Genomic DNA, 27266 nt, shown 5'->3' on the forward strand with positions numbered 1-27266 from the left:
TCAAAAACCTATTTAGTCAATAGGATCCAGGATTTTTTTTATTTTTCTTTAACATTGCGAGAAAGGACATTTTCCCACATTTTTGTAGATTTAAGAAAACATACTGAGAGGACTAATATCTAGGAGTGTTTGCAATTTGGTGCAGCTTGATAGACTTTAAGTGGACAGTTGGGCCTTGGCGGAGGTATGGGCCGTTCTACTGTCACTACACGATGTGTTTTTAGAACCTGGCCAATGTGAATTTATCCACAAGGACCTCCGGTTTCCAAGGCTTCTTCTGGCCGAAGATATCGTCTGCCTCACTGAGAAAGGCACAGCATTATTTCACACATAAACTTTAAGTCACTCAACAACTATTTTGTCTGCAGTCACAGCGAGTCTAGACTTTTCATGAATCATTTTTCAGTGACTCAATGCAAGTAAGTGAGTAATATCCAGTGTTGCCTGACATGTTCTTAGAAACGTGATCTAAATGACATGTATGATTTTACCTCTAAACTCTTTGTGTATGTGACTTGTGATAAGAAAAAAAAAAGCCTATGAAGCTGCTTATATTTGCATGTTCCCTAAAACACTTATCAGGTCGCATGTACATGTTGGTGCTTTTAAAGTGCGGATTGTTTACTCAGCACTCGGTCTCTTTAGTTTCAATGCAGTCCTGCCTCTGGAGGCGGCGCCGCTCCCTGCCCGGCAGGTTCTGTTCGGTCAGATCCTCGTAGGAGGACTTCGTAGCCGACGAGCAGGCTCCTGCGGTTGTGAAATCGTCCGACAGGCCCTCCTCTCCCAGGTGAGAGTCGCTGCTGGTGTCCTCCTGGATGGTAGCCATCCGCAGCCCCCCTGCGCTGTCCGGGGTGGGGACGTAACTCGGGCCGGGGGCCGGGGTACTGCTGCTGCTGCTGGAGCTGGCCACGGGAGGGGCCCCGACCTGGCTTAGTGGATGAGGCCGCAGGGGCTGGGAGGAGGGCGCGGTCCGGCCGGCGCAGGAGTAGGGAGGCTGAGGAGTTTTGACGATGCGCAAGCCTGACACTGACTCGAGGTTGTTCAGCATTTCTTGACTCTGAAGAGCGAAAAAAAACAAACATGCGAGTTAGAACCACATCAAAGCCGTGGGTCTCTGACTGAGGTGGAATTCATTCCCTTTTTACTACATTTTGAATCATATTTCTCATCATCTTTTAACTTTAACTATGTGACATACTTATTTAGTCTAATAACCCTCATGTTATTTCCAATATACTAAAGAAAAATTTAACAACCATTACTTAGCTCCACCCCATTAACTTTCTCAACACCCCCAGTAAAAGTGGGAATGAGTGAAACAGTAAACCTTCCTCACAGTGGACATTCTGTGTTGTCACAAACAGAAGTGTAACGAATACCAATAATGGCTGCAGTCCCTTTAAAAAGGCACCAGGACCCTGATATGGAGCAAACTGACTCACTTACAGGATTAGTTTAGTCGGGTTATCTGTCATCAATGTAATTAGAACCTGGCCTTTTTCTTTTACTACCATTTATTTATTATTCAAAATGTCTGCTGTGAGAAAAATCTATAGCGGAATGTGTCCTCAGTCTCCACATGTCCTGAATCAGACCTGACAAACGACGCAACACAGTGCAAACAGCAAATTACAAAAACAAAAAAGGCTAAGAAACAATCAAAGAAGAGAAACAATCACCTCAACGACATTGCCCTCATCTTGTGGCTTAGAGCAGCAGCCGATGCAAACGTAAAATGCTGACACACTGCATGGGTTTTCACATAAAGACGACAAGGTGCAACCTGTTGGGGTCCTCTCTCTGTTTGAATACTCCTCAAATGCACCCTTGTTTTCTTGAGGTAATTTCTGATCCGATGACGACTCACACTCGCAGCCATTAGGTCACGTGTAATAGTTTTAGTTTGAGCGTCTCTAACTCAAACCCTCTCAGGATCAGCGCCCTGAGGGAGCTTGAAGGCTGGGAATGTGCAGCCAGATCAGTGATTACATCAAGGAGTGACCGACTGCAGGAGTATCCCAAACGTGGGCCACTGACCATGCATCCTCACGGAATCGATGGCAACGCATCGCAACACCAAGCCATGGCACACGCACTCACCTATGGCGGGAGCCCTATTACAAACTTCCACCATCTGCTGCAGTTCCGATGAGAACAGAAAGGGCCAAGGCAAAGAGTGATGGACAGGTCATTTGCAACTTGAACCCAGCAGAGACAGTGCGGCCATTACAGACGTATAACCTGACCACTGGTTTACACCGCTTCGTGTTAAAGCTTCTTCTCCTGCTGTTCTCTATGTTCACGACTGTGAGCGCATTCAGCCCCAGATCTGTTCAAACTCCTCTGAGAACAACGAGGTTTGAAAAGTTCTGCCCTAAGAGAGACATTTTTGCAGTAGCACTTGACGTGTGTCAAACAGAAAAGAAGCATCATTAGACAACAAATTTAATAAGCAAGTTACAAACTGAGGAATTGCTGATGCCATACATAAAAAAGCTCCTGAAAACTTTGTGTTTTAAATCCTCAAGTCTCAGCTGCACACTAATGTATTTTGCTTATTGATACCTCACTTGGGTGTTTGACCTTGACTGTGCTGAACGATGCACAGTTATACAGTGTCTCTGTGTTTTCACATGTATCTTATATGGAGGATGACAGTGTTCATAGAAACCTGATATCACAACTGGTTCAGAAGCAAATCATTGTTTAGAATGAAACGTAAACTAGTTTGACGTGAGTCATTAGGTCCAGCAGTTAAACTTCAAAACAATTCATTTCATAGACTCCTAGTCTGTCAGTGAGGGAGATGGAGTAAATGTCTTTAAAAGATTTTTTGTGAAAAATTGTATAGGACAACAATTATTACTCAAAACATTATGTTTTGTATCTGTCTTAAAACATGTCTAAAGGGGAATATTTATGACTAAATGAGCTACAATCAGAGTTAAACCCGTCAAACCAGTGAAAAGAAAAGACAAAAACAGATCAGAATTCTCTTTCTGATCTAACATCATAGTTAATAAACAGAGAAAACGTTCAAGACCATTATAATGTAATAAATAAATACATTTCTTCCAATTATATTTAAAATTAAACAGTTAAAGCAATTTTAAGTTTCTTGATTTTTTACATTTTATAACATGACGTTTTTTAAAGCTTTCTTCACCCACTGCCAAACAGCAGAGATAATCTTGGCGTTAAAAATAATTGTTGGTAATTTCCTCTTCAGCAGTGTTGTCTGAATCAACATGTTGTGACACCTTGTTTTTTAAAAGTGATAAATCAACAGACAGAGATAAGGGAAATGCCTCATCCTGAAAAATGAACCTTCATGCTCCTTTTCCTTGTTACCGATGTCAGTTGTTTCCAAAAGCGTTGGGATTGTATTAGTTTTGTTAGAGTGTCAGCAAGGCTAATGCACAGGATTCAAATAAAGAATAGGAATAGAGGAACTTACACTTGGAGGGTAGTAGAAGATCTTTGTGTTCTCTTCATACTGCTGGTCAAGTCGTTTGTCCTGCAAAAAGAAACAGGACAGCACTGTCACCACTTGAAGTAAAACAATAAAAATCATTACTGCAGTTGGTGATGAAGAGATCACGCTTAAACCCCAGTGATACAAATTCGATAAGGAGCGGTTATTGACACACTGACGACACTGGGAGCAAGGGAATACTGATGTCGACCAGTTTCTTACCACACAGTGGACCAGAATACTGAGAGGAATCCAGAAGACGAGGGAAAACACCACGACTGAGCCCACGATGTTATCAGCCAGGAACTTCCCTGGTGGAGAGGTAACGTTGGTGATGATTGAAATGTTTCTTAGTATTTCACATTGCCACGCTTGTTACAATCTAAAAGCATCCCGTCGTCAGAAATTTACCAAAAGTGTTTATGTCCAGCTTGTCGATAAAATCCCACAACCTCTCGATGACGTCCTGCACCTGCTTCATGCACTTTCCCTGTTTTAACAAGAGAAATGTTGATGAGTAAATCAGAACTCAAGGCATTAACTCATTGTAACACTATACATTTCAGTTCAGGACTGTGTTAAGATCAACAAAAGGAGGACCAATCTGTTTGTAGATCTGACAGATATCAAAGGTTTGATGACTCACGCCCTCGTCACAGAAGCCCACAGTGCACGGTTTTCCTTTGCGAAGGTAAAGGAAGCTGCCATTGCCCTGGACGAACGGAGAGCAGAGGCCAGCTGGTCCCCTGCAGCACACTTTACAGGAGTCTTCCGTTTCTAGAAACAAGAGAGAAGATTATTTCTATAACGACGTAAAAAAAATGTTTTGTCCTTCAGTTTGGCTTTCAGAATAGAAATTACAATATTTAATCAAAGGGGAGCTCATTCAGAGATTACCAAGCTAAACAGACTAAGGTGATTGCTGAGACTATGTATGGTCCTTTTGATTATTTATGACAGAACACTGCTATCTGCAAAAACATCTAAACTTCCCATGTGGTGCACAACCAGTTTTTATATTGCAGCAATTTGCATTTCTATGCATTTAGTGCCTTTTTTTAAATGATAGAAAAATGGACAGCAAGCATGAAATGAGGAGAGAGAATGGAGGAAGACGTGCAGCAAAGGGCTGGGTTGGAATTGAACCCACAGCTGCTATCAGAGGACTCAAGCCTCAGTATGCAGGGGAAATGCTTGTGGGTTGATGTTTGATCATTTATCCTCCAAAATCTCAAAGATTAAATTCTAATCTAAACTTTAAAAAAAGTGTTTTCCCCAAAGTTAGGATTGTATTTGATTATTATCTTAAATCACCAGAGTCACATCTCTGAAACAGATCATCCAGATCAGCTTTTATCAGTTTGGGGCTCTTGCACAGTTTCCCCTGCTCTTGAGACATATCAACATCTTTTACCGTTGCAAGCACAGGACTGAAGGTTCTGCATGGCCTCACAGAACGGGTTGCACTCTCCTTTGTGACAGCGGCCGTTGTCAACACACACAGTGTTGTCAAGTGCATTTTCAGGAGGTGGACACTGGCTGCTGTTGCCTAAGATGTCAAGGAACGGAAGAAATATAGTTTTTCAGTGTTTCCTATAAATAAATAAGGGTGGCAAACAGCCCTTCAGAGATTGCTGCAGCTCTCGTGATAAACCAGCAGGTGGCGCTCACCTGTGCAGGAGGATATGCCTTTACAGGTTGCACTAATGGGTTCCTGACACCTCACTCCTGCCTGTTCAAACTTGCAATTCAAACAGCAGGGACTGTTTCTGTCACTGTTGAGAGAACAAGGACATGTGAATCTCACGAGCAACAAACATGTTCTGATTCATTATGTCAAGTTCAATGATTTAACCTGATCTTTGTGTGTGTGTGTGTATTTATAATTGATGGCTTTGGTTTTCTACATTTTCTTGCGGTGGATCTTTTGGGCCACATACCTGCACTGTGCACCATGTTTGAACTTGCAGGTGGAGGAGCAGCAGGGGTCATCATTTAGGTGGAGTAGCCCGGGGTCACACTCCTCCCCCTCCTCCACTCTGGAGTTCCCACATACCTTACTGTTCCTCTCCTTGAAGCACATTGGAGCCTTGGAACGTAATGTCTTTCCTATGGAGATCTTGCTGCAGTTGGAGAAACGCTTGAGGCGGAAAAGGAGAAGTAGAGTGAGGTTAGATATTAGCTGGGAGTGGATGCCGAGGACATGGTGATAAAGTGCTGCCATGAAACTAGGATAAAATTTGAACAGACATACGTAGCTCCATCAAATAAAAAGTACACAATCTTGGTGAAACAATGGGCTTTTTGCCTGTAAGGAATGTTGTCTTTTGACAAAACCAAGCATGAATGTACAGCCACATCAACAGTTGCATTGCCTTTGTATTAAGTCTTATTTATGTATATTGATGTGATCAAGATAGTGTAAAACCCTGGCAGATATCTTGAAGAGGTTCAGTTGCCGAAAAAGCCACAACAGATAATCAACAGCCCTTTCAAAGTCACATGTAAATTAGCTGCAAAGGCTGGTGACGGAGGAGGTAAAGTACATTTACTGTCTGTCACATTTCGCAACTGTGTCTGTGACTCACTATTACATAACGCTGATCAGGACATCTCGTTTAGAAATGGTATTCACACCTTTTCACATTTCACTTTGCATTATTAACTCAATGTGTCCTCTTACCTGACTGACAGCACGGATTGTTTTATATATTTATTTATACATCTGTGGCATCACACTGCATGTTGAGGTTCAATGCAGTTTTTGACTTGTCGGTACCTTGTTGTTGTAATGGTCTCCGCTCACTGCGATGGGGTACATGACGAACTTCCCCCCGTTATCGTCACTGGGAGCACAGTAGGGGATGTTGTCAGGGTCGTGCTCTGCTCCAAAGTTATGGCCCAGCTCATGAGTGGTCACCAGATCCGCTTCCTGATGAGACGCAAACACACCAGATGTATTAAAGGCTCTTCTGCTGTGCTCTACATACATTTTGTCCATATTTGTTCAAATCTTACAGATACGAATCAAAGCAGTACTAGGGCATGAGGAATACATGTCAACTTTTGAAATGTATTCCTCTTTCTTAAGCGGTACATTCTCCCAACCTTCTTCACCAACACCATGTTTGTTGTCGTCAGAAATCCTTGACTCTACACTGCCCATAAGGGTAGTCACAATTATATTGTTTGAAGGGGACACATCTCTTTTTGTATGTAAAGACAACATAAATGAGCCTTAAAGCTAGGGTTGGTAATACTGGACAAGCTAGCAGTAGCAGGCTACACTTTGAAAGAATTCAACCGATCTCAACCCACCTATCAGCCCTCTTGTCTAAGCTACGCCTCAAAAACACATGAACAGGCTCTTATCTGCCAACGCCTACGAGCCAACCTTTGTGTGACTCGCTCGCTAACTGCTCGCTGTCGTCTCTGCTTCAGAGAGATGTGTTCATCTCCAAGGCTGAAGACTCCAGTCATGCGCAGTGAGAGCACGGGCAGACAGGTCGTTCAGTGGCAGACAGGTACGCCATTCATTCAGTTTGAATAAAATGATTGGATGTTGGTATTACAGTCCTGCCAAGGCCACAGCCACCAGCCTTTTTCTATTTTCTTCTTGAAATCATTTGATGGCTAATTGGGATGTGAAGAAGGATTCAACAAACAAGATAAAAGTTTCAGAAACTACTTACCAACCCTACCTTACAGAACAAACACCGATAAGGACTGACGATACTTTTTACTATTCAATAGAAAGATGCTGGTGTTTCCGTATTGCACTACTCATAACAGAGAATTTACTGCATGTATACGTCATCCTACAGCTTACAGAATAGCTCCAAATCAAGCTCAAATGAATGTGTTGAAACTTTGCGGAAACTCGTATATGGAGCATTCAACACACTGTTACTGTAAGTGTCAAAATGCAACAGGGGTAGAATCATTACTCATAACACCCACACAAAAAGGAGTGTCTGCTCTACTTCCAATCCCAATTTGGCACGTTGACAAGTTGCATAACATCCTGACTGGGGCCGAGTGCACCCACTTATTATATTTGTCAAAGACTGCGGTGGAGAATGAAGTAAAAACAGACCTTTGTGAGGATGGTTTTGCCGTAGTTCTTGGTGCTGGTCAAGCCCGTGTTAAGGTAACTGGGCTTCTTGATGGAGTGAGACGGGTAGTAAGCTACAAAATGACAATCGGAGAAAGAGTTCAGTGTTTGTTTAGTTTCTCAAAAGGCTTACACAAGCAGCTCTCCCTTTTGAATGTGACGGCTTCAACTTAATCCTGTGTAATTGTTACAAATCCCCAGATCAGTATTCGTGAATCTACACAACTAACTTCCCATTAATTAAAATGTTTATTGTTATAGAAACATAGTCGCTAAAACATAAACACACAAGCAGCACAAGAAGAGCAAGGTGACTGTAAAATATTTCACTGACCTTGTAATTTAGACATTATTTGACAATACATACAGATTTGTCATTGTGCTCTTACGTTTGGGGCAGAGGCCGCCCAGGGCCTGAGCTTTAGAGGGGGCCACGTAGGCCAGCCCCAATGTGCCCTCATCAAAATCCTGGTAGGTGAACAGGTGGGCCAGACACACATTGGAGGCGTTGCCAGCGATGTCTGAGCTGAATTGCTGAGGGAACAAGAGGAATTATTATCTACCAACTGTAGAATCTGTCAAAGGTAGGTTTATTTAAACAAAAAACAAGTCATAAAGAAAAGGACATTAACAAACTAAATTATATCGATCCCATAGAAACCCAATAATTTAGTCCATCTCCATGAGGATTAAAAACAGATTAAAATATTTTTCATTAAAGCTGTAAAGACATGACCATTGGGTAAGATCCGGAGAATTAACTCATGCCTTTATCTAGACATTCTGTTTGTCTATGTGTTGACCTTTCTGTCTCTTTGATTCTTATTCCTACCTCAAGCAGTCGCTTCACGTCCCACACCACTTTTCCTTTCACAGGGCTGTCCTCCATGTTATAGTGGACCCAGCCGGTGCCAGCATGACCAGGGGGAGGCTCTGTAGGCGCCTTGTTGATAATCATCTGAGAACAGTAACCAAGGATGTTATTTAAGGAAAATTCCTTGTGTATAATTACCCAATTTTATGATTTTAATTAGAGGCTGGAAAGATCCAGATTTAAAAATGCATAGTAAATATTACATTTATTTCTCAAATGACTGTTGAATTATAAATTATAGTAAATTACAACAATGGCTGTCAGAGGTGGCCTAACCCCAGACTTACAGTGGCAGCTATAATACAATAATAGCTATATATATATATATATATATATAGATATATCTATATATATCTATATAGATATATAGATAGATAGATAGATAGATATGACAGTTCTTCTTGACTTTAGCGCGAAGAAAATTGCAATATAACTCTGAGTAGCTAAATGAATGCATATCTTTTCAGTGAGGAAACCCACAACTCATCGTATGAAAAACAGTGTCTCCATTCATTCCCACAGCCCGTGGAACAAATTCAATTACCCCACAAGCCACACACAAAAGCTTTCAGTTCCTCAGAAAAATGCAGCTCTCGAACTCTGCAGGACTGTGTTATTATCAGCTTCACTTCGAGGAGTGACTTGATGTAATACAAAGCAGTTGTGCTGCTGGGAGCAGTGAAATGTTGTTTAAATGCTTTAAATTGGTTTACAAGTGGAACACCATACAAGACACAGACAACACTACAGACCTGATGGATCTGAACCCCATAGCCTTTGAATTCATCATCCCACGTTGTGTTCCTATAAATGTCATCAACTCGATCAATCAGCTCAATCTGAAGTGAGAAAATAAAAATAAATTACTCAGCAATAATGATTAAAGCAAACAACAATACTAGAATTATTTCCCCACAAACATACATAAAAGAAAACTCTGACAGGCCTAAAAATTATGGCAATGAAAAGGAATTGAAAAAAATTGTGCAGAGGTAGCAGCTAATCTGTACGACAAAATTTCTCTCATCTGACACTCTGAATAATTTCAGAGCCCCTGGTTCCCTGGTTCCCTGGTTCCCTGGTTCCCTGCTTCTGCTTCTCTGAAACATTTGAGAGAACACCCACTCTCTCTCGTGAAACATACTTATAATAGATTACAGGTTTGTCTGTTTGGGGATGTAAAACTAAACAGTGGAGATGATTAATTTAATACCCTAAGAATACATGTTAAAGCTTTACATGTCTCTCTTCCATAATGAATTATGTTTTGTACATATGATCATAAACTCAGACCAGGTAGTTGAGAGTGACGCTCTCTTGTCCACGGCCCATGTGTCTAAAGAAGCGGTAATCTGCGACCAGCAGCAGGGGGCAAGTGTTCTTCTTGTGGTCGTGTGCCTGTCTTTTCTCTCTGTGGTGGCTCTCTACAAGGAAGAAGCAGCAGGAGCAGTTTGAGAGATTAATTAATTAGAAGAAAAATGGTCAGAGGCTGAAAAACAAGCAAAAAGAGGAAATTATCATGTGTTTAAAAAATATCCTAACAGGTTAATCTTACAAATAAATAGGGACAGCAAGAAGTAAAAGAATGAGGCCACGCTCCAGTGTCCCGCCGTTAATTGCCCTAATTTTCACATTTAGCAACATGTCTTCTTTTATGTTTGCCTGTGGACTGATTAAGCTCTGTCTCTGTTCTTAAAGCCAGAATAAAGCTGATGTTTAACATGAAAGAAAAGGCCTGAGCACATATTGAAAAGTGTCAATGAGGTCTGATGTATATTTTAACAATTAGATAAGAAAGTCACTGTAAACTGAAGCAGAATTAACAAACACACCATACAGTGATGTTGCAGTTCATTTTAACAGTTGGAGCAGCAGTTTTCAGGATAAACTCTTTATTTCCATAGGCGATTCATCTTGATATTATGCTAATAAGTGAATCATGTAAAAGCCGAACACTATCGGAGCGGAGCAGCCACCTCTCGCAGTAATAAATGAGACTGACTGACCACACGCCTGGAATAACTCAAGCCAAGTGATCAACCTCTACCGACAGGCACTGCTCTGGTGTGAGAAAATATAAAATGGCCACCAAACTTTCCCGGAGTCAATGGTAATGTCTTAAAATTGTGCACTTTGTTCAACAAATAGTACAAAGCTTAAAAAAGTATTCTGCTCACAAATAAATTAAGCAGCAATTCTTAACATTTTAGAAGCTGGACGGGTCAACCTCGGATTTCATCTAATTGACAGAGAAATGTATAAAGTCTAATAATTTTTGTCTTCTGAGAGATTAAATAATTTGATAATTAAATTAGTCCATTTGCATAAAATTCGTTGGCAACTATTCAGATGCTCAGTAAATATTTTATGTATATCAGAAGCAAAAACCCCAAACATTGTCTCGCTACAGCTTCTCCAATACATCTGCTGGTCAGACAAAACATGACATCCGAAAACACCTGGTTGGTTGTGAGGAAATTGTGATTATGAGACTTTTTTGGAAATATTTGTTAGTTGTAGCCCAAATTATTCTTATTTCAAAATATTTCTTTAATTGCATCTATTCATGTAATCTCCCCGTAAAATGTGTGTAGCATGTTTAAATTCCACTCAAGAATTCGGAGTAATTGAGGATTATCAAGACAACAATAAGAAACCTCATTTGATCATTACATCGTTCTGTACACATGACTCTACACTGCTCGAGAGTGTGGGTGTGCATCGCTCTGGCTTCCACAAAAAGCAGTGGGAGACCAGTGACAACTCAGAGTCATCTCATTGGGCCGCTAAGCCTCCATGAATTTGAATGCCTCCTCCAGAAGAACCTTCACCTCGACTCATCTCCCCAACGAGTGCTTTCAACCAGAAGCCAGTGAGTGGTGTTATAGAAATCTCCTCTGGGCACATTATCAGCGTTATATCCTTTACGTTTCTAACACAGCACAAGAGAATCAAAAAGGCATTTACATAATACCCACTTGTCAGTAGTGTGTATGTGCATAAAAGAGGCTTTGTTTTACAGATAAAAAAAGGCTGTTATAAAAGTGAATGTTACAGAATCTAACACCCACCTCCTTTGTCTCACTACTACACCCTCCTCCTCCCTCCACCTTAATCATTTGTCATCCTCCTACTCTTTATCTACTCTTTGCTTTCCACCAACAGGCTGCACCAGATTTTTTATCTTTATCTTCACGTTACCACCACACAGGCACAAATGTGAACACATTTTTAAAAAACTCAACAATTCTTGTGAGGGGAAAAAGACAGCAGAGCTCACCCTCTTTCTGTTCCACTTCCTGCCCATCCCAGTCCCTCCTGGTAGGCTTGGGCAACAGGTCCATGTCCGCCGCGTGGACGTAACCGCACACCTTTGGTGAGGCGATGCGACTCAGATTCTTGATGTCTTCGGAGCGATAAACCAACAACCTGCCATCAGTTGGGGAATCTGTAAACCTCCATAGGGGCTGTGTGGACAGAAACACAAAGAGTGAAACATATGGGTCAGAGACGATCACAAGGTGGAGAGAGTATGACCAAGATGACAGGGTACAAGAGATGAGTAGGAGGAATATGGCACTCGAAAGCTGTGTGAAATGTACAAATGATTCGCCTTAATAGAATTTGTTTTTAAATAAGAAAACAGAAAAAGGCACCTGCACACTGAAAAGCTCCCCAGATTTACAGACTACATCATTGTAGCACTGGATTTACTGTATGTTCCTTGAAACATGTGCTGTTTGCTTGGTTTACTTAGCTCTGGTAAAGCCCATAATTTCATCACAGTCTTTCATACTGTGGCCTCACAACTGTCAAACCCCATTGTCAGTCCCTCCACAGATACAATGGTTTCACAGCGACTCCTTACCTCTACATTGTACTCTGCTTCTTCAGTTAGAATGTGAGCTGAAAACTCATCTCCGTCTATGTGTGCCTGCACACGTGAATTCTCTTCTCCTGCAGACAAAAAACAGGTAAGGTTACTGTTATTGAAAGACTAACAACAGCCAGTATCCTGTACTCTCTTCATATGAGGTGCAAACATATATTGGCACACTATCATGTCAGTCAGTATCATCTGAACAAGACAGTACTTAATCAACCCAAACATTGTAGTTACTCCTGATATTCAACAATAAAGTCAATTACTTGATTGTAATTTCTCAGATTAAGTTCTTAAAAATGTTTTTTTCTTATTTAATTTGACTTGTTTTGCACATACAAATTAAGACTCTTAGGAAAGTGGCATATTTTGTCAAAAAAACCTGAATTAATTAATTCCTAAATCGTGTAACTTACCAACAACATGTCCTGTGAAGTAGTTCTGAAGCTGAATATCATAGTTCTCCTCCATCCCATGTTTATCTACAAACACAGCTTTGAAGTTATCAGTGAAAAGGTCTGTGTTGGTAGTCAAGTAAAGCTTGAAATGCCTGAAGTCAGAAAAAGAAGATGAAAACATGCATCAGCATTAACCCAAACACTGTGGTTTTGGGGTCATATTTAGTGACACACACACACACACACACACACACAACAAATATTCAAAATATTTACTGTCCACATATTTTCAAGCTGTCTCAACACAAAAAGAAGTAGGATCATATGAACAGTATATTGACAGAGTCGTCAGTCTGATGGCTGTAACTGTAGATTCTGTCCATAAAGGCAGTGACGTGATTCTCTCTTAGTGTGACTCCAACTGTACAGGCTGGGGGTCAAAATCCTCAGCTTTAGTTTTGTGCAAATATACATCCCAAAGATCAGCTGGTTAATATGCATCTTCAGCTATTTATATACTAAAAGTCAGAGGATAACTTGAAATTATAGAGTTAATACATATTATATATTATGTGTAGTTATCATATAAACATCCCAAGGATCAGCTGCGGTTAATATGCAGCCATTTGAGTAATAAAAATCAATCTTTCAAGTCATTTTTGGTTGAAGGATTGTAACAAAAAGATGGAATTTCACTTTGATCAATTTCACATGACAGACTGTGGACTTTCACCCTCAACTATAAAATAGTTTGTATTAAATCGACCAAATTTATCATTTGACCTATAAAAAGCAGTTGCTATGAGCCTTGGAAAGAAATATCCGCATCTGCATTCCCATTTGCCAATATGCGACAATATGAAAACTTTTATTTTGCAGAATAATGAAGAACAATGTGCATTTATGTTGACATTAAATGTAAGAGAAATGTGTTTATTATCTTAATTCTGGTTCTATACATTTGGTTGTATTTGTGTTATAACTATGAATAAATTTAGGAAGTTTACGGTTAAAGCCTCAATTACATTTCTCTGTCAGCATGTCAGGACACCTTTTTATTAACATCCAAATATCAATAACAGACCAAACACTCTGCCGGGCTCTACTTTTTAAAACCTACATATTGTATCATAAGCCAGATCAACAAAATTATGAATCTTCCATTTAAGATGGAAACACTACTCCACAGATCACAACTCCTGAGGCTGATCGCCAGACATGTGGCTGCTGCTGCTGTACCTGTGCAGGGCTGTGAAGCTCACCAGCCGCTCCAGGTGGGACTGGGTGTGGACGTCCCTCTTCCTGACTGAGTGCAGCTGGAGGCCCGAGAATGGCAGCACATCAAAGTCTGACAGGAAGGAGTTCAGAACATCTGGAAAACACACAAGAAGAAGAACAAGAAGAAGAAGAAGACGAGTCAGTAACTAAGTGTCCCTGCACAGACTCGTCACTGGATCTGACAAACCCACTTCCTCAATTGATATAATGTGGTTGTATTTTAGCAGCTAGCCTAAACTGACGACTCGACACTTTAAAAACAGATTAAACAAACAGCGACATTGATTATGAGAAGAGATGAAGTGCAACGTAAACACTTTTTTAATTTATAATAGTCGCTGTTTACCGTTAGCATTCCTAGGAGAGCTAGCATTTACTTTAAGGCTAACGTTAGCTTAGCTCGCTAAGTTACTCACCGAACTCCGGGTTTTCCTCGAGGTTGTCCTCGGTGGTAACTCTTGACTTGACAGCTCCGTTGACCCAGCAAGGAGCCAAAAGCACCATTATTAGTATGTTCCTCATCCTCAGGCCTCTCGCAGAGCTAGTCTAATACTGCCATTGCCCCGAGTTTACTGTTTGTCTGCACCGCTAACGTTAGCTGAGCCACCCGGAAGTGCACCGGCTGGAAAACATCCGCTTTTCGCATAGTAACTATTTATCATTTATCACGAAAGGCCCCTGATGTGTTTTTATTATCTGTGGTAAAAAGAAGTTTAGATTCAAATCCTTAGCTGTGAGTAAAAGTAGCAAGTGTGAAGTGTTATTTAAGTAACAGTGAGTAACAAAATATCCTTGAATCGCCCCTGTCATACTATTCCTTCACTGGCTTATCTTCATTTCCAAAGCAATTAAGTTAAATCAAATTTCAGAATAGTATCATGCTTTTTAATCTCAAATCCCTGAGGCTGTTATAAATTAAATATGACACAGGTATAAATAAATAAATGCAGAAATAAATGACAGATAGTTTGCAATGAAAAGGCTATTTCTGTATTTATACTTATTTATTTTTCCATATATCAATTCATTGATTTCTGCATTTCTACATACACATATTTATTTATGTATACACCAAAAAATTGAACTCTGAGTGGCCTGTGCCACCCACACATACAGTAATTCCCTACACTCAGCCAGAGAGACCTGTGAGGTTTCATGTTAAATCCCTGAGGCTGTTATATATGAATGACAAAATATAACAAGTGTGTATAAATAAATGCATAAATAAATGATTAAATAGAAAAATAAATGAAAAAGATTAATAAAGTTAGCAATGGGCTATTGCTGTATTTCTACTTATTTATTTCTACATTTATTTATGCATTTTTATATTTAATTAATTTCTGTATTAATGTCAACTCAAGATAGAAGTAGAAGATCCTATGATCACCCTGCGAACCTAATTAACACATGGAAATAGAAATACATCTGGACATTAATGGGCAAATGTAGAATTGCAGTTATAGCCTTCGTCAGAAACTATTTTTTTATATATATTTAATTCTCTGCATTTTACTTGTCCTTGGAGTAAAAAGTATAATATTTCCATCTATACCTTCATTTTAGTGCAACTAACAGCATGATTGAATCAAAATACGCAATAAAAAGGACTTCAAATTGGTTATTAGATAAATTTGCTCCTTTACACCGCTGCCAAAGATACATTTTATACAAAACTCCTGCGTGGACAGCTTATTTAATCAGTTATGTTTCATTCCAATAATATTTTGTATAATGTTTATGGAAAACAGTCTAATAAAGCATTTGCAAGAATAATAGATACAGTACATTTGTTTTGCAAGTAAAAAGAAAGACTAATATGGATTTGGTTTATAAAATGTTTTATTCATGTTAACATAGCTGATACATAGGGATTCAAACAGTTCCACAAGGCTTTCAGGGACTACAATTGAATGAATAGCAAAACAATAGTGGTCCAAATCTCTAATGACAATCACTGGACAGACTAACAAATCACCCTCATTTAGGATGTGTACAAACCTGCATTGAAAATTACTAAAACTGACACTTGGACTTGTGTGTGTTACAGCAATTGTTCCCATTCCAGTGTAATATCTGAAGAGACATGCATGACAGAATTGTCTTCTTCCCATTAAAAAGGTCCCTGCGTTTGGTCAGACAAACAAGCACCACCATTTTCCCCCACAAAAAGACATGCTTCAGTGATAGAGTGGCATCATAACCAGGGCAGAAAGTGAGGATTTCACCAATGGGCACTACTTAGCTCTGTTATAGTTTTGTTGCCAGCATGTAAAGTGCACTGGCTTTCCCTGCAGTATGAAAATTACATTTGTTTTGATGTTGGACTTCAGCTGCTGTAACCGTACCACATATTTGTAGAGACAGACTCACTACGAAAAAGCTATAGGGGAAACAAATTTTTTTATATCCAACATTTCTTATTGGGGGAAAAAAAATTAAATCCAACTCTCTCAATGGTGGGATTTAGGCTTATTCAATGACGGGATATAATTTTCTCAGCCTTTAAAATTGAGCAAGGAGTCTGATACCATCGTCAAGCTACTAATCACTTTTCTACAGCTGAAACTGCACACATGGGAAGGCCAGGGCAAGCACAAACCAGAAGAATGGAGGGTTTCTTATTTTTTATTACACCATTTGTCAAAATCAGCCATGTGAAAAGAATGATTTTTTTTTTTTTCTCATTTGTTTCCTTACACAACTCTTTTCAGCAGTGGGTTTCATTGGTAGAATGTTTGAGTGGAGCAATAAGGAATGAAGGATGTGTAAAAAGTTTTTTTTTTCCTTTTGTCGTTTTAGGAGATGAACCCAACATTGAGGGCTGGTTTTAGTTCTCATTCTGGTTCTGGTTCTCCTCGTTCCCTTCTCCGCCCTCTTCACCCTCGGTAGCGTTGTCAGAGGTCCATAACTGGAAAGAAAAACAATATATATTTGAAAAATTGTCAGATATACATCCTAAATCACCAGTTCTGAATTTGATGGGTTATGAATCTATTGGTATATGCACCCAACAACCTGAACTCTCATTCATTCACATACTTTGTAGAGGTACTGACGTGATTTTAAAAATTTGAGTTTAGTTATAAATGTGTGAACATCTGCCTTTCAGGCAGTTTACTGCAGAGACTCATAAGATCTTGAATTTCCCCATCGACAATTCAAAATTTGTTAATTTCATCACTTCCTCTTGCTTAAAAAAGGAAAAGATTCTGGTCCATGGATAGTGAATTAATACTTGAGGCAATTAAGTAGTGTCCTTCAAACAAAGTGAGATCATTGAACACAATGGGAATCGGCTCTCTGACAAAGGAAATGGGGTAGCGAACAACAATTTTATGCAAATCTCTTGAAACAGGCCATCTGACTATCATGGTCACTTTACTCGGTGGTTAGCCTGAGACTATGTGTGCTGATTTGAAAAAGAAACTCATGTCATGTTTCAAACAGACAGTCCCCCATTTTGTCAATTAATACACTTCATCTTGTTTGAAGCAGACATTCAAGACAGACAGTCAAGCAAAGCACCACAGTATTGATAGTTTATATTCCATGTTAGAGCAGAACACTCACTGTCAGGTTGTCTCTGAGGAGCTGCATGATAAGAGTGCTGTCTTTGTAGGACTCCTCACTTAAATGGTCAAGCTCTGCAATGGCCTGATCGAACGCCTGTAAATCAAAAACAGGAAAAATATTTACAAACAGTATTACAGATAACTGAGGACAAGTGACATATTTTTGCAAGATCTACAGACTTCTTTGGCCAACAAGCAGGCTTGTTCTGGGTCGTTGAGGATCTCATAGTAGAACACGGAAAAGTTAAGTGCCAAGCCCAAGCGGATGGGATGTGTGGAGTCCATTTCTTCCTTGCTGATTTTAAATGCCTTATCGTATGCTTCCTGTGAGTCACTGATGGTCTCTGGAGAAAGGAAGAAAAAACAAAAAAAAAAACAATCAGTGAGCTTGTAATACTCAATGTATATTAAAGTCTAGGTTGAAATACAAATCCACTCAGGGAAATATCATTTTAAGACTACACTCAGTTTAATTTGACCAAAATTTGTCTGAGCATAACATAGGTTCTGACAACTACACAAGGTTTCTTTTCAAAGTAACTTGAAATAATTTTGTTTTAAGGGAGTTCTATACCAGTTGCTACAATGGTTGCAAAGAAACCACTGGATATTTAATGTTCCTGGCACTAGAAATTAACTGCCAATGAAATAAAATGTTAGATTTCACTAGATGTTCATTTGTGAACTTGAGCGGCGCTGGTAGGCTTGTGCCCAGCTAAACTATCAGCAGGTGACTCAAGCTTTATTATTCAAAGCAAAACCTTTCTAGAGCGAATAAATCTTCTCATCCAACGCTCGGCAAGAAAGTGAGTACGAATTTCCCGTAGAAATCAACTTATTAAATTTAACTAAAGGACAGGTTTTATTCTACATTTCTTATCGTTAATAAATCCTATGAAAAGCCAAACAGTGAACTGATCTGACTAACTAGTATTGTATGTGTACCCTAACCCTGGAACAAATTTCCTTTGAGTATTGAAATGACATTGTTGGTAAAACATAAAATTGATGAGCCACATTACTGTTTTGTGCACCTCAAGCTGCTGAACATTAGTAATCACTAGCACACCAAGCAAATGAGAATTAATTTGCAGGTGAAAACCATCATCAGCAGTAAAGTTTATTATTAACTATAGTGCGCACATTTACAAATTGAATCAGAACCAGTAAACTTCATGTAAAGTGCTACAGATGTCTAAAAGTATCGAGAAACTCACAAATTTATTGTGCCTTTTTGTTAGTTTTTTCCCCACAAGATCTGCTGACGTCAATAAAATATAGATCTCCACAACCTATGTTTTTGTTTTCCTCCATCGAGTAAGAGTCAGTTTCCCCAGGTAAAGGTGAAGCAAATGGAATTAACTGAAACCCAAACGCTGTCCAGCTATTTTGAGTTTCCAAGACAAAAGGCGATGATTTACACTAAAAGCCAAAGGTTTAAGCTCATAAATCAATTTCTATTTCATGCCAAGTTTTGCTTCAGAGGCTGACAAAGAAAAGGTTTTAGTAAAGGTCAAGTTTTTCAGAAAACTTCCTTTTAGGAGGTAGTTAAAAACATACTACATACTCCAGATCAGTGGGTGGCGGTACTGTGCCTGAAAGCAGTTTTCCAACAGACCATAAAAACAAAAAGAAACTAATGCAACTACACTGAGTGAGGGCAAGATGAAAGCTGTCTCAAGTGTGATTACACTTGAGAAAGTCAACACTGGCTGCAATATTTATGATGCAAGGTTAACACAAATACCTTTAAAGGCTGATGAACAAACAGCGTTCGAGCCATGGCAGTAGCTACAGCTAGCAATAGCTCCCTTGCAGCCAGCGCTGAATCATCCATGGACGATGTAACATTTAAGGCATCGACAACATTGACATTTTAGCCAGTTGGGCTGGATTGCTGGTCTTATAACTGGTATAACTGGTCTTTGCGATAACTGAGCTTCGTTTCAAATTACCCTAGTATTTGTTTAAAGCGTTACCAAACACTGGCTGCCTCTAAAATTCCTTGCCAACATGCCATTTGGTACTCTAAAGCGAGTCAGACTTGTTTCTGCATGTCTGAAGCCCTAGTATAAAAATCAAAAAGTACATGAACCGCATGCAGTTTACTGGGAAATATTTGCGCATGAACTATGCAAGAATTACAATAGGTAACAGCTTCAAAATAACATTAGATTTTGCAGAAATAGCCAGGTAGCTGATTTAACAGGAAAACTTGGATCTACATGCAATACTTACTGCTAATAATGGAGCAGTGAAGGCTGGAGGCAAAGAAATTCTTTAACATAGTTTTCCCCCCTATGAGGGAACTCTGCCCCCCTCCACCCCCACCTCCCTCCTATAAGATAGGAGACTGGTCACAGGACTGTGACACATCGACCCATTTGACGTCATTTCAAGCTTTTAGCTCCAAGACAAAATCTGTCACATTCCTATTCGGAGCGTGAAGGGGCCCAGATTCAAAAAGACAGGGGGGGGGTTACTTTTGTTTCTACATATAAATGAAAGACAAATGGATACCTTAAAGACTCACATTTACTCAGTGTACATTAAGAGAAGCAAAGAGAAAAATTGAACTTAAAAATGTTGGTGTCTTTCTAAAACTAAACCAAGTACTTATGAAAACTCACTTTTTTTGTCATCTCCATTGGCAACCTCAGCAAGGTATCTGAAGTAGTCACCCTTCATTTTTAGATAGAAGACCTTGCTCTCGCCATTTTTGGAGTGTGGAATTAAAAAGTTATCCAGCAGTTTCTGTGAAGACAAAAATGACAGATCAATTTAATAAAGTACATGCACAGTGAACTAAACCATAGGCACACCACAACAACCAAATATGGATGATTATGGCATCACTTAGTGAAACTCTAGTCATGCTATTTAACTGAAAAGTCATAACCTGTCTGAGATTTTTCTTTATTTTATTATAAGAAAAAAAGGATCTGCTCACTCTGCCATAAAGCCCAGATAAATACAGGCCATATTTAAAGCAGCTTGTTTTAAGAATTCTTGAGGCCACTGTGCTCTTGGTAACTCTGAGCTCTACGGATAGAATCTCTTGGTTTGATTTTGCACTAATATGCTTTTTCAGCTCTGAGACCTTTTGTAGGTTCGTGCCTCCATTCAAGGTTTGGAAGCATCTCACAAGATGTTTGAGTGGAAGGAACCTGAGCTAAATGTCAAGTGTCAAACAATGATTCTGACTATTTATGCATGTTCAATTTTCCTTTATTCAAAAATATTGCTATATATTTTGCTTCATTGCTATTGTGTTTTTTTTGCATAATGCTGCAACATAAAATGTGAAAAGGGTCCAGTGTGAATACCAATGACCCAAATGTCCCATGAGCCTTCATCCACCAGAGAGCAGAGCAGAGCGCAGCTCAATGACTAATGAATATACGGTTCTGCTCCATCAGGAGTCAAGAAAATGTGTTCAACCAGTAACATTAGAGGAAACATTTTGTTCTGTGTCAGATTGGACTAAAGTTGCTCCAAATTGTCCACAACCAGGGCAAGCTACTCGTGTGCCCCCAGCTGCCTCCTGCACCAGATTCCTTCCCTCAGCAATGTACAGCAACTATCTGATGTCTTACTGCTGATTTAAGACTTTGCAACATTCTTTCTTTGCCTAATGATATTTCCTCAATGTTTAATTAGCAGCATCTAGAGAATGATACAAGCACCACCTACAACTACTATTTGAAATTTAGCTTCAGATTAAGGATTAAATTGTTTAACATTAAATCTGTAGCTTCCAACAAAAGACAAAAACATTCCCTCAAAACTACAATTACATGCTACAAATCACACCCTGTGATTACACTCATGGCCAAGTCATCCATCTTTCCACAGACTTGAGAAGATTACAAGGGCTAATCTGTGTCAGTGAAACCATGGATAAAGCTCAAGTTAACTGATTTAGAGAGCAGATTAATCATTTCGCCTAGAATGAAAAAGCCTTCCATCACCTCAACCCGATGACAGCCCTGACTGTCTGTTCAGATAGGATATTAATATCATATTTGACTTTTCGAAATGCAATTATTTAAAAAACGAAACGTTTTTTCTCCTGCACATAGGAGCAAGATGTCTCTCTCATGAGTCAAACCCACACGATCAGCCACTCCCAAGTCATTTACTGACTCAGCAAAAATATGTGCACGTCTCAAGTGCAAAGCATTCATCTTTCACTACGTGCTCTATACAATAGACAAGAGGAATGGATTTGCTCTCAGGGCATTCACACAAAGATCTAATTTCAGTCACCAGTGCTACTAAGATAGTACAAATAGTGTCGCTAAATGAAAGCCTAACTGGTTGTTTGAACCTTCAGACGCCTAAACAAGAATATATACTTCCCAAAAATGAACTAAACTCTATTTAGCAATTTGATTAGCTACAGGGTGTTTGGTGATGTAGCAGGGGATCATTGTAGTTGCTGACTTCATCACCATTGCTGTCATTGTATCAGCTTTTTCCAGTCAGTAATCCTTCAGTGTCAGTCGTTCGTGAGGTCTGCTCTTTTCCAAAAACAAATGGAGGTAACCAACTAAAATTAAACGATAGAATAAAGCTCTTGTCAGAAACACTCCAATTTAGCGCTTAAGTCAGCTGGCTCACTCTTAGGTCATTGGTCAACCACTTAAGAGCATGGAATGAAAATTTCATTCCGCTCACCCAAAGGTTTCCTGATCAGCTGTACGTACACACCACTGTAGCCATGGTAAAAATGGAGGTGGCCCTGCGGTAGATAATTTACAGGGGGAGAAAATAGGAAGGAATGCAAACGAGGCATTTCAGGCACTCCAGGAGCAGTGCTTTGAGGGCGAGAAGGACTTCCTTTGTTGAAGACTCTGGCCTTTGTGATCTAGCAGACCCTCTACAGGCATAAAAATCTATGACGAAAGATAGGGGGGGAATATGAGCACTTTAAAAATCATCGTGGAGGGACTGCACTGTGCTGCTCCTAAATTTTGCTCAGGTTGTCCCTCTGATAATATTTTTTACCAGAAGCCAACAATAAATCCAAGTGAACCACTGAATAAAGCAGTTTCACTTCAGAAATCAGTGTCGCCAAAACACTTCCGTGGACATAGAACTCGTCCGATGGGCTGTGAGCCAAGCTGCTGCTAATGGTTGTTCAACTAGATTCTTTGATAGCTTGAGATCAGACTTCCGATTACCAACCTTCCTTTATCCTGTTAATTACAGTTAAATTGAGTAAGTATCATTAAAATGGTTTAAACCTCAAGTCAATTTTGATCAAACAATGCCAACACATCCGCAAAGGGCAAATACAGCTATTAGAGGCAGCACACAATTTCTTTCATGTCGCAAGACTTTTTTCCCCTCCCGAGTTAATTGTAGTTATAAAATTTATGAAAATGTACTTATCAGTAGAAATGACAGACTTCGTTATATCAATATATATAATAAATTTGTTATATTCCTATTAAACTTTCTATTGCAATATTTGTAGCACCTTTTTTTTTTTTAAAGTCACCCATCCCTACCCAAGCAGCTCCGCAGTGCATTTTAGAGACAGCAGCTCAGGGAAAGTGTCTCAATCTTCCAGCTAGGCTTACACCCAGATCTCCTCTAATCCATTATGGATGCAGGCCAGAAATAAATGTAAAGCAATCTGTGCTGTTGCATTAGATTAAACGAGAGGTGAAAGCATTCCCCCCCTTGACCCAACCAGTATTTCAGTAGATGATGGCATTAAAACGCAGAGAGAAATGTCTGGGAATTTTAGTTGAAACCAAATGGCACAGTATCTCAGGCTTCAATCTGTAGCTCAGCAGGAGGGTGTCATTTTTGGCTTTCTGTACAAACTGGGCTTAGAGTAGGAGTCCTTTGAGCATGTAAAAAAAAAATCTTGCACTTGGCTAACCACATTAGGCTTCAATCTGCCAGATGGGACTGCATGGACATAGAGCCTAGCATGGCTGTACAGAAAACAGTATAGCCCTTATCTTTCCTGTGTGTGGCTTGAACCCCTCCTCCTCCTCTCAGACACACCTTGCTGGTGCAGTCACTCTGACCTTTTGTCAGTTCACACCCTCACAAGGTTTCAAGCCCATTGTTCTAAATCCAGATTCCCAAAAGGCAGGAACAGTGGGAGGACTACATAATACTTCCTTGTCCTTCTCCGCCTGTAGGGGCCTTATTTATACAACAGGGCGCTCACAGGAAACAGGGAAGATGCCGTTCGAAAAATAATCATGAGTCACTGTAAATGTGTGCGTGCACGTTTCGGGACTAAGCGAAATTGCGTTAACATTTAAGTCGCATTCGACCCATTTTTGTGCGCATCCATAAATAGTTGGGCTACACAGGACATTGGTTTTTAGATAATACTTGACTTAAGAGCAGGAGTATTAAATAAACCGCAATGTATTTTGAGTCAATGCGGATTCAAAATGGCCAAATTCATTACAACATTAACCAGCAGCAATCTACCATAGTTGTGCATTGGGGGGGGGAGGGGTTTCCACCTCACATGCAGGTATGGATCCATGCAGCAGACCTTAAAAAAAAAAATTTAAAAAAAAGATAGGGCCGTGAAAATCTTGACACCTTACCAAGACGTTGTTGCAGATGTCCTGCAGCTCCTTCTCCACCTTCTCCCGATACTCCGTCACCAGCTGCTGCTTCTTCGTCTGGGCCTGGTCGGTCTTCGCCCCGATGCTGGACAACACCCTCCACGCGGACCGCCTCGCCCCGACCACGTTTTTGTAGGCGACGGAGAGCAGGTTCCGCTCCTCGTTCAGCAGCGGGTCTTCCTCGGTGGAAATCTCTGTGACCTTCCTCATGAAGTCCGCCATGTCCTCGTAGCGCTCGGACTGCTCGGCCAGCTTGGCCTTCTGAATAAGATCCGCTTTATCCACAGCTTTATCCATGTTTGCGTGACGGGAGTCAGAAATGCAGGGGGAAGCTACGCGACAGTCACGGGCTGCGGTGCTGAAGGGTCGTGTGCAGCAGGCGATCGACGATGTAATTCCTCACCGATACGAGCTGCGAATGAAAAAAAGTTAATGCAATTAATACGTGTGGGTGGAAATAATCCCGCGGATCGTTATCGAGGCGTACAAGGACATGCATCCGCCCGGTGTTAGCGCACAACTAGGAGGCACTATTTTCGGTAACAGCAGCCATTTATATCCTTCAAGACAATCACTTGACGGGCGACGTTCGTGCCAAATGTACCAACCCGATGCGATACTGATTTAAATAAAGAATTTATCACGACTCGTATTGTGAAGATACGAATAAATCCCCCCGTCTTTTAAAAAAACGGGTTTCGAAGCTGAGGCAGGCTACGAGAATCGGGATTTGCTGGAGGAGCCGCCACAAAGCTGTCTGGTGGGTGCAGCTAACTGGTTAGCCGCGGCTAACGGGCTTTAGCTACATCGGCCACTCCTTTCAACGAAGAAACGTCCAGTTACCGACACTCGTGGCGTTCAGCGAGTCGAATCAACCAGCCAGGTGAGAGTTTAGCGATTAGCCCGCGATGCTGCATATAAACGGGGAAATGGACGCAGTGAAATACTCATCGTTTCTGACCTCCTGAGATCCGATTGCTCCACGAACTGATCCGATTTGACAGAGAGAGGCGAAGAACAGCAGCGGACACCTAACAGCAGTGAGCAGGACCGGGGGCGGGTCCTATGACAGCCAATCGGCCAATCATAAACCGAGCCCTGTGCTGATTGACAGACAATAATTGGCCGAGTGAACCAGTAGTGTGTCAACGCGGGGTAAAGAGGCGGGCCTTCTGGGTGGGGGATAGTTTGACAGACCGGAACGCTGCAGCGGCTGGGGCCACGGGGTTTCCTCCAATTAGAGCAAGGGACGAAGACGTCATCGCATTGCCATGGAGATGCTCGGCCAATCACTCCTCGCTTTCACGCGCTGTAGGCGGGTGTGGCCCTCTCACTCTTTACATGCACACTCATCCCTGACATTTGTTAGGTTTTAATACTTCATATCGTGATATTTTATATTTCTCTTATCGTAAACTAATCACATTTAACACCAACCCCCCTAAAATGGCTCGATCCCTCTTACAAGTGCATACATTTGATGAAGCGTATTCGTCTGTGTCCCCCGCCACCATTGTCTCAAAACTCAAAGCTCATTTCTACATTATGATGTTTGACTAACATGAAATATAGACTTTATTTTATTTCATTAGAAGGAATCAATTGGCTCAAGGAAGTTGAAAAGCACTGATATGGTTGATATGGTTGACTTTTGTCTTTTCATGAAATGTGTTGACAGTAAGAAAAACGTAGAACAAAACAGGCCTTGTCCCGTGAGGCAAGGATTGTTGCGTTTAAAAAATATTGCCAGAATTATTCATTTAAATACACTTTAATTGCAGATCAACTTGCCTTTATTCTGCAGCTTCCTGGGTTTGTCTCTTTTGGAATTATAAGACAAGATGGCGGAGGTCCCTTGTATGTTTGAAGGTCTTCCGCACCAGCTTGATGGAGAGTTGCCAACCACCAGCAGATTTTAGGGATCTGGTGATCTAAAAGTGACCAACTGCAGATGTTAGGCACACATCATTTGACAATAAATCAGGATGTTTTGCCCTTTGATCACAAGACACCCTCCTCGAAGGCAGGGCCATCACAGGCTGATCAGACCAGGGTGTGTGTCCAAGACATCTTGGGGCCCAGTTGGGGTCGTTCCTCCTGATCCAGAGTCATTGGCTGCAGCGTTCTCAAGTCTGTCATGTTTCTTTAATGGTCTGGACAAACCCTGGTTTGTCCGTGGATTCTTAGCTCTTTGAGCAACCTGACCGTGGATGTTGCAATAGAATCCCCATTACTTCCCAGCGATCTTTCTCTCTGCCAATCTTGATTGTGGATGGATCGACACATGGGGCCCAAAGTATAGACCCAAGTGGATTAGGTGGTCCTGGGCCTGTATCAGGGAAGGTTGGGTTGGTGGTGGGCAGGATGGGGACACCCCAGAGCCCATGTTTATTGTACTGTAAGTGTGACTCAGGGAAAAGTGTTTTTGGATAACAATAAAGCTTAATGGCACAGGTGGGAAAGTTGTATTAGGCTTTGGCTGCACAAATAAACTGTTATTCGGCTCAATTCATTGTTAGTTTTGGTAATTTGGGAGTTTTTAACAATAAGGAAAAACAGAATACAGACATATTAGTTAATTTCTATTTATTTGCTGCAACAACACATTTACCTTGTATGTTCATTACTGAAACATTGACATTACATGTCAATGTGTCGGCACTAAAGCAGCCCTACATGTGTATGACACAAACTTACGGTGGTTATTAAATGAGCTGCATGGGAAAACCTTAGGGGCAGTTTCTTTTCAAATCATGTTTGCCATCACTCACCCTCCTCATAGCCTGTTTGTTGCACATTACAAAACCTCACTCTGACCTTTGCGCTAGCTTCATCCCCCTCCGTGTTCTGCCTCTCAGTCGCAGAGGAGGGCAGAGTGACAAGCTGCTGAAGTCATGACAAGGCTTTGGCTTATGTAATGAAACAAAGTCCTAAAGAAACACCTGGGTGTAGTTGGTCTCAGCTGAAACCGGCTGCCGCCCAGTTTGTATGACACTCCACAGATCATCGTGTCTGTGAACACACAGATCCCATGCGGCGTGTTTCACTTCCAGCCCCGTCT

The 27266-nt window shown here is 40.6% G+C and overlaps 2 protein-coding genes and 2 long non-coding RNA genes across 5 annotated transcripts; 2 read left to right on the forward strand and 2 right to left on the reverse strand.

Annotated features, from left to right (window-relative positions):
- Positions 1-505: 505 nt before the first annotated feature.
- On the reverse strand, positions 506-14666 carry adam17a (ADAM metallopeptidase domain 17a). 2 transcript variants are annotated; one of them, XM_034576028.1, is made up of 20 exons: positions 14439-14666; positions 13984-14116; positions 12763-12896; positions 12332-12420; positions 11744-11930; positions 9757-9887; positions 9216-9302; positions 8422-8547; positions 7979-8123; positions 7572-7663; positions 6255-6407; positions 5416-5615; positions 5147-5250; positions 4890-5024; positions 4122-4252; positions 3887-3965; positions 3698-3786; positions 3458-3517; positions 2101-2137; positions 506-1057 (listed from the first exon to the last, which is right to left on the reverse strand). In XM_034576028.1, the coding sequence occupies exons 1-20, from the start codon at positions 14542-14544 to the stop codon at positions 648-650; spliced, it is 2628 nt and encodes an 875-aa protein (XP_034431919.1). In that variant the 5' UTR covers positions 14545-14666; the 3' UTR covers positions 506-647. The 2 variants fall into 2 exon arrangements, with proteins under 2 accessions (XP_034431919.1, XP_034431920.1); XM_034576029.1 differs by lacking the exon at positions 2101-2137 and having other exon boundaries at positions 14439-14662.
- On the forward strand, positions 5812-19951 carry LOC117755875. The gene is made up of 3 exons (XR_004612688.1): positions 5812-5823; positions 14406-14411; positions 19748-19951. It is a non-coding gene; the product is annotated as an uncharacterized LOC117755875 (long non-coding RNA).
- On the forward strand, positions 8844-9316 carry LOC117755876. Its single transcript, XR_004612689.1, has 2 exons — positions 8844-9110; positions 9180-9316. It is a non-coding gene; the product is annotated as an uncharacterized LOC117755876 (long non-coding RNA).
- LOC117755873 (14-3-3 protein zeta-like) lies at positions 15847-25288 on the reverse strand. Its single transcript, XM_034576030.1, has 6 exons — positions 25167-25288; positions 24185-24617; positions 20228-20351; positions 17778-17941; positions 17596-17691; positions 15847-16933 (listed from the first exon to the last, which is right to left on the reverse strand). The coding sequence occupies exons 2-6, from the start codon at positions 24500-24502 to the stop codon at positions 16853-16855; spliced, it is 783 nt and encodes a 260-aa protein (XP_034431921.1). The 5' UTR covers positions 24503-24617; positions 25167-25288; the 3' UTR covers positions 15847-16852.
- Between the last annotated feature and the right edge of the window lie 1978 nt (positions 25289-27266).

Source organism: Hippoglossus hippoglossus, chromosome 22 (assembly GCF_009819705.1).
Source record: "Hippoglossus hippoglossus isolate fHipHip1 chromosome 22, fHipHip1.pri, whole genome shotgun sequence".
NCBI lineage: Eukaryota > Metazoa > Chordata > Actinopteri > Pleuronectiformes > Pleuronectidae > Hippoglossus > Hippoglossus hippoglossus.

What these genes read in the sequence shown, in the direction of transcription:
- adam17a (XM_034576028.1), bottom strand. Translation starts at nt 14,544, where the DNA reads ATGAGGAACATACTAATAATGGTGCTTTTGGCTCCTTGCTGGGTCAAC. An exon ending in GCAAAACCATCCTCACAAAG is followed by an intron (nt 6,408 to 7,571) that starts GTCTGTTTTTAC and finishes GCGTCTCATCAG; the next exon opens with GAAGCGGATCTGGTGACCAC. An exon ending in AGGCATATCCTCCTGCACAG is followed by an intron (nt 5,025 to 5,146) that starts GTGAGCGCCACC and finishes TTGACATCTTAG; the next exon opens with GCAACAGCAGCCAGTGTCCA.
- LOC117755873 (XM_034576030.1), bottom strand. Translation starts at nt 24,502, where the DNA reads ATGGATAAAGCTGTGGATAAAGCGGATCTTATTCAGAAGGCCAAGCTG. An exon ending in ACATCTGCAACAACGTCTTG is followed by an intron (nt 20,352 to 24,184) that starts GTAAGGTGTCAA and finishes TTGTCTTCACAG; the next exon opens with AAACTGCTGGATAACTTTTT. An exon ending in TCCTCAGAGACAACCTGACA is followed by an intron (nt 16,934 to 17,595) that starts GTGAGTGTTCTG and finishes TTTTCTTTCCAG; the next exon opens with TTATGGACCTCTGACAACGC.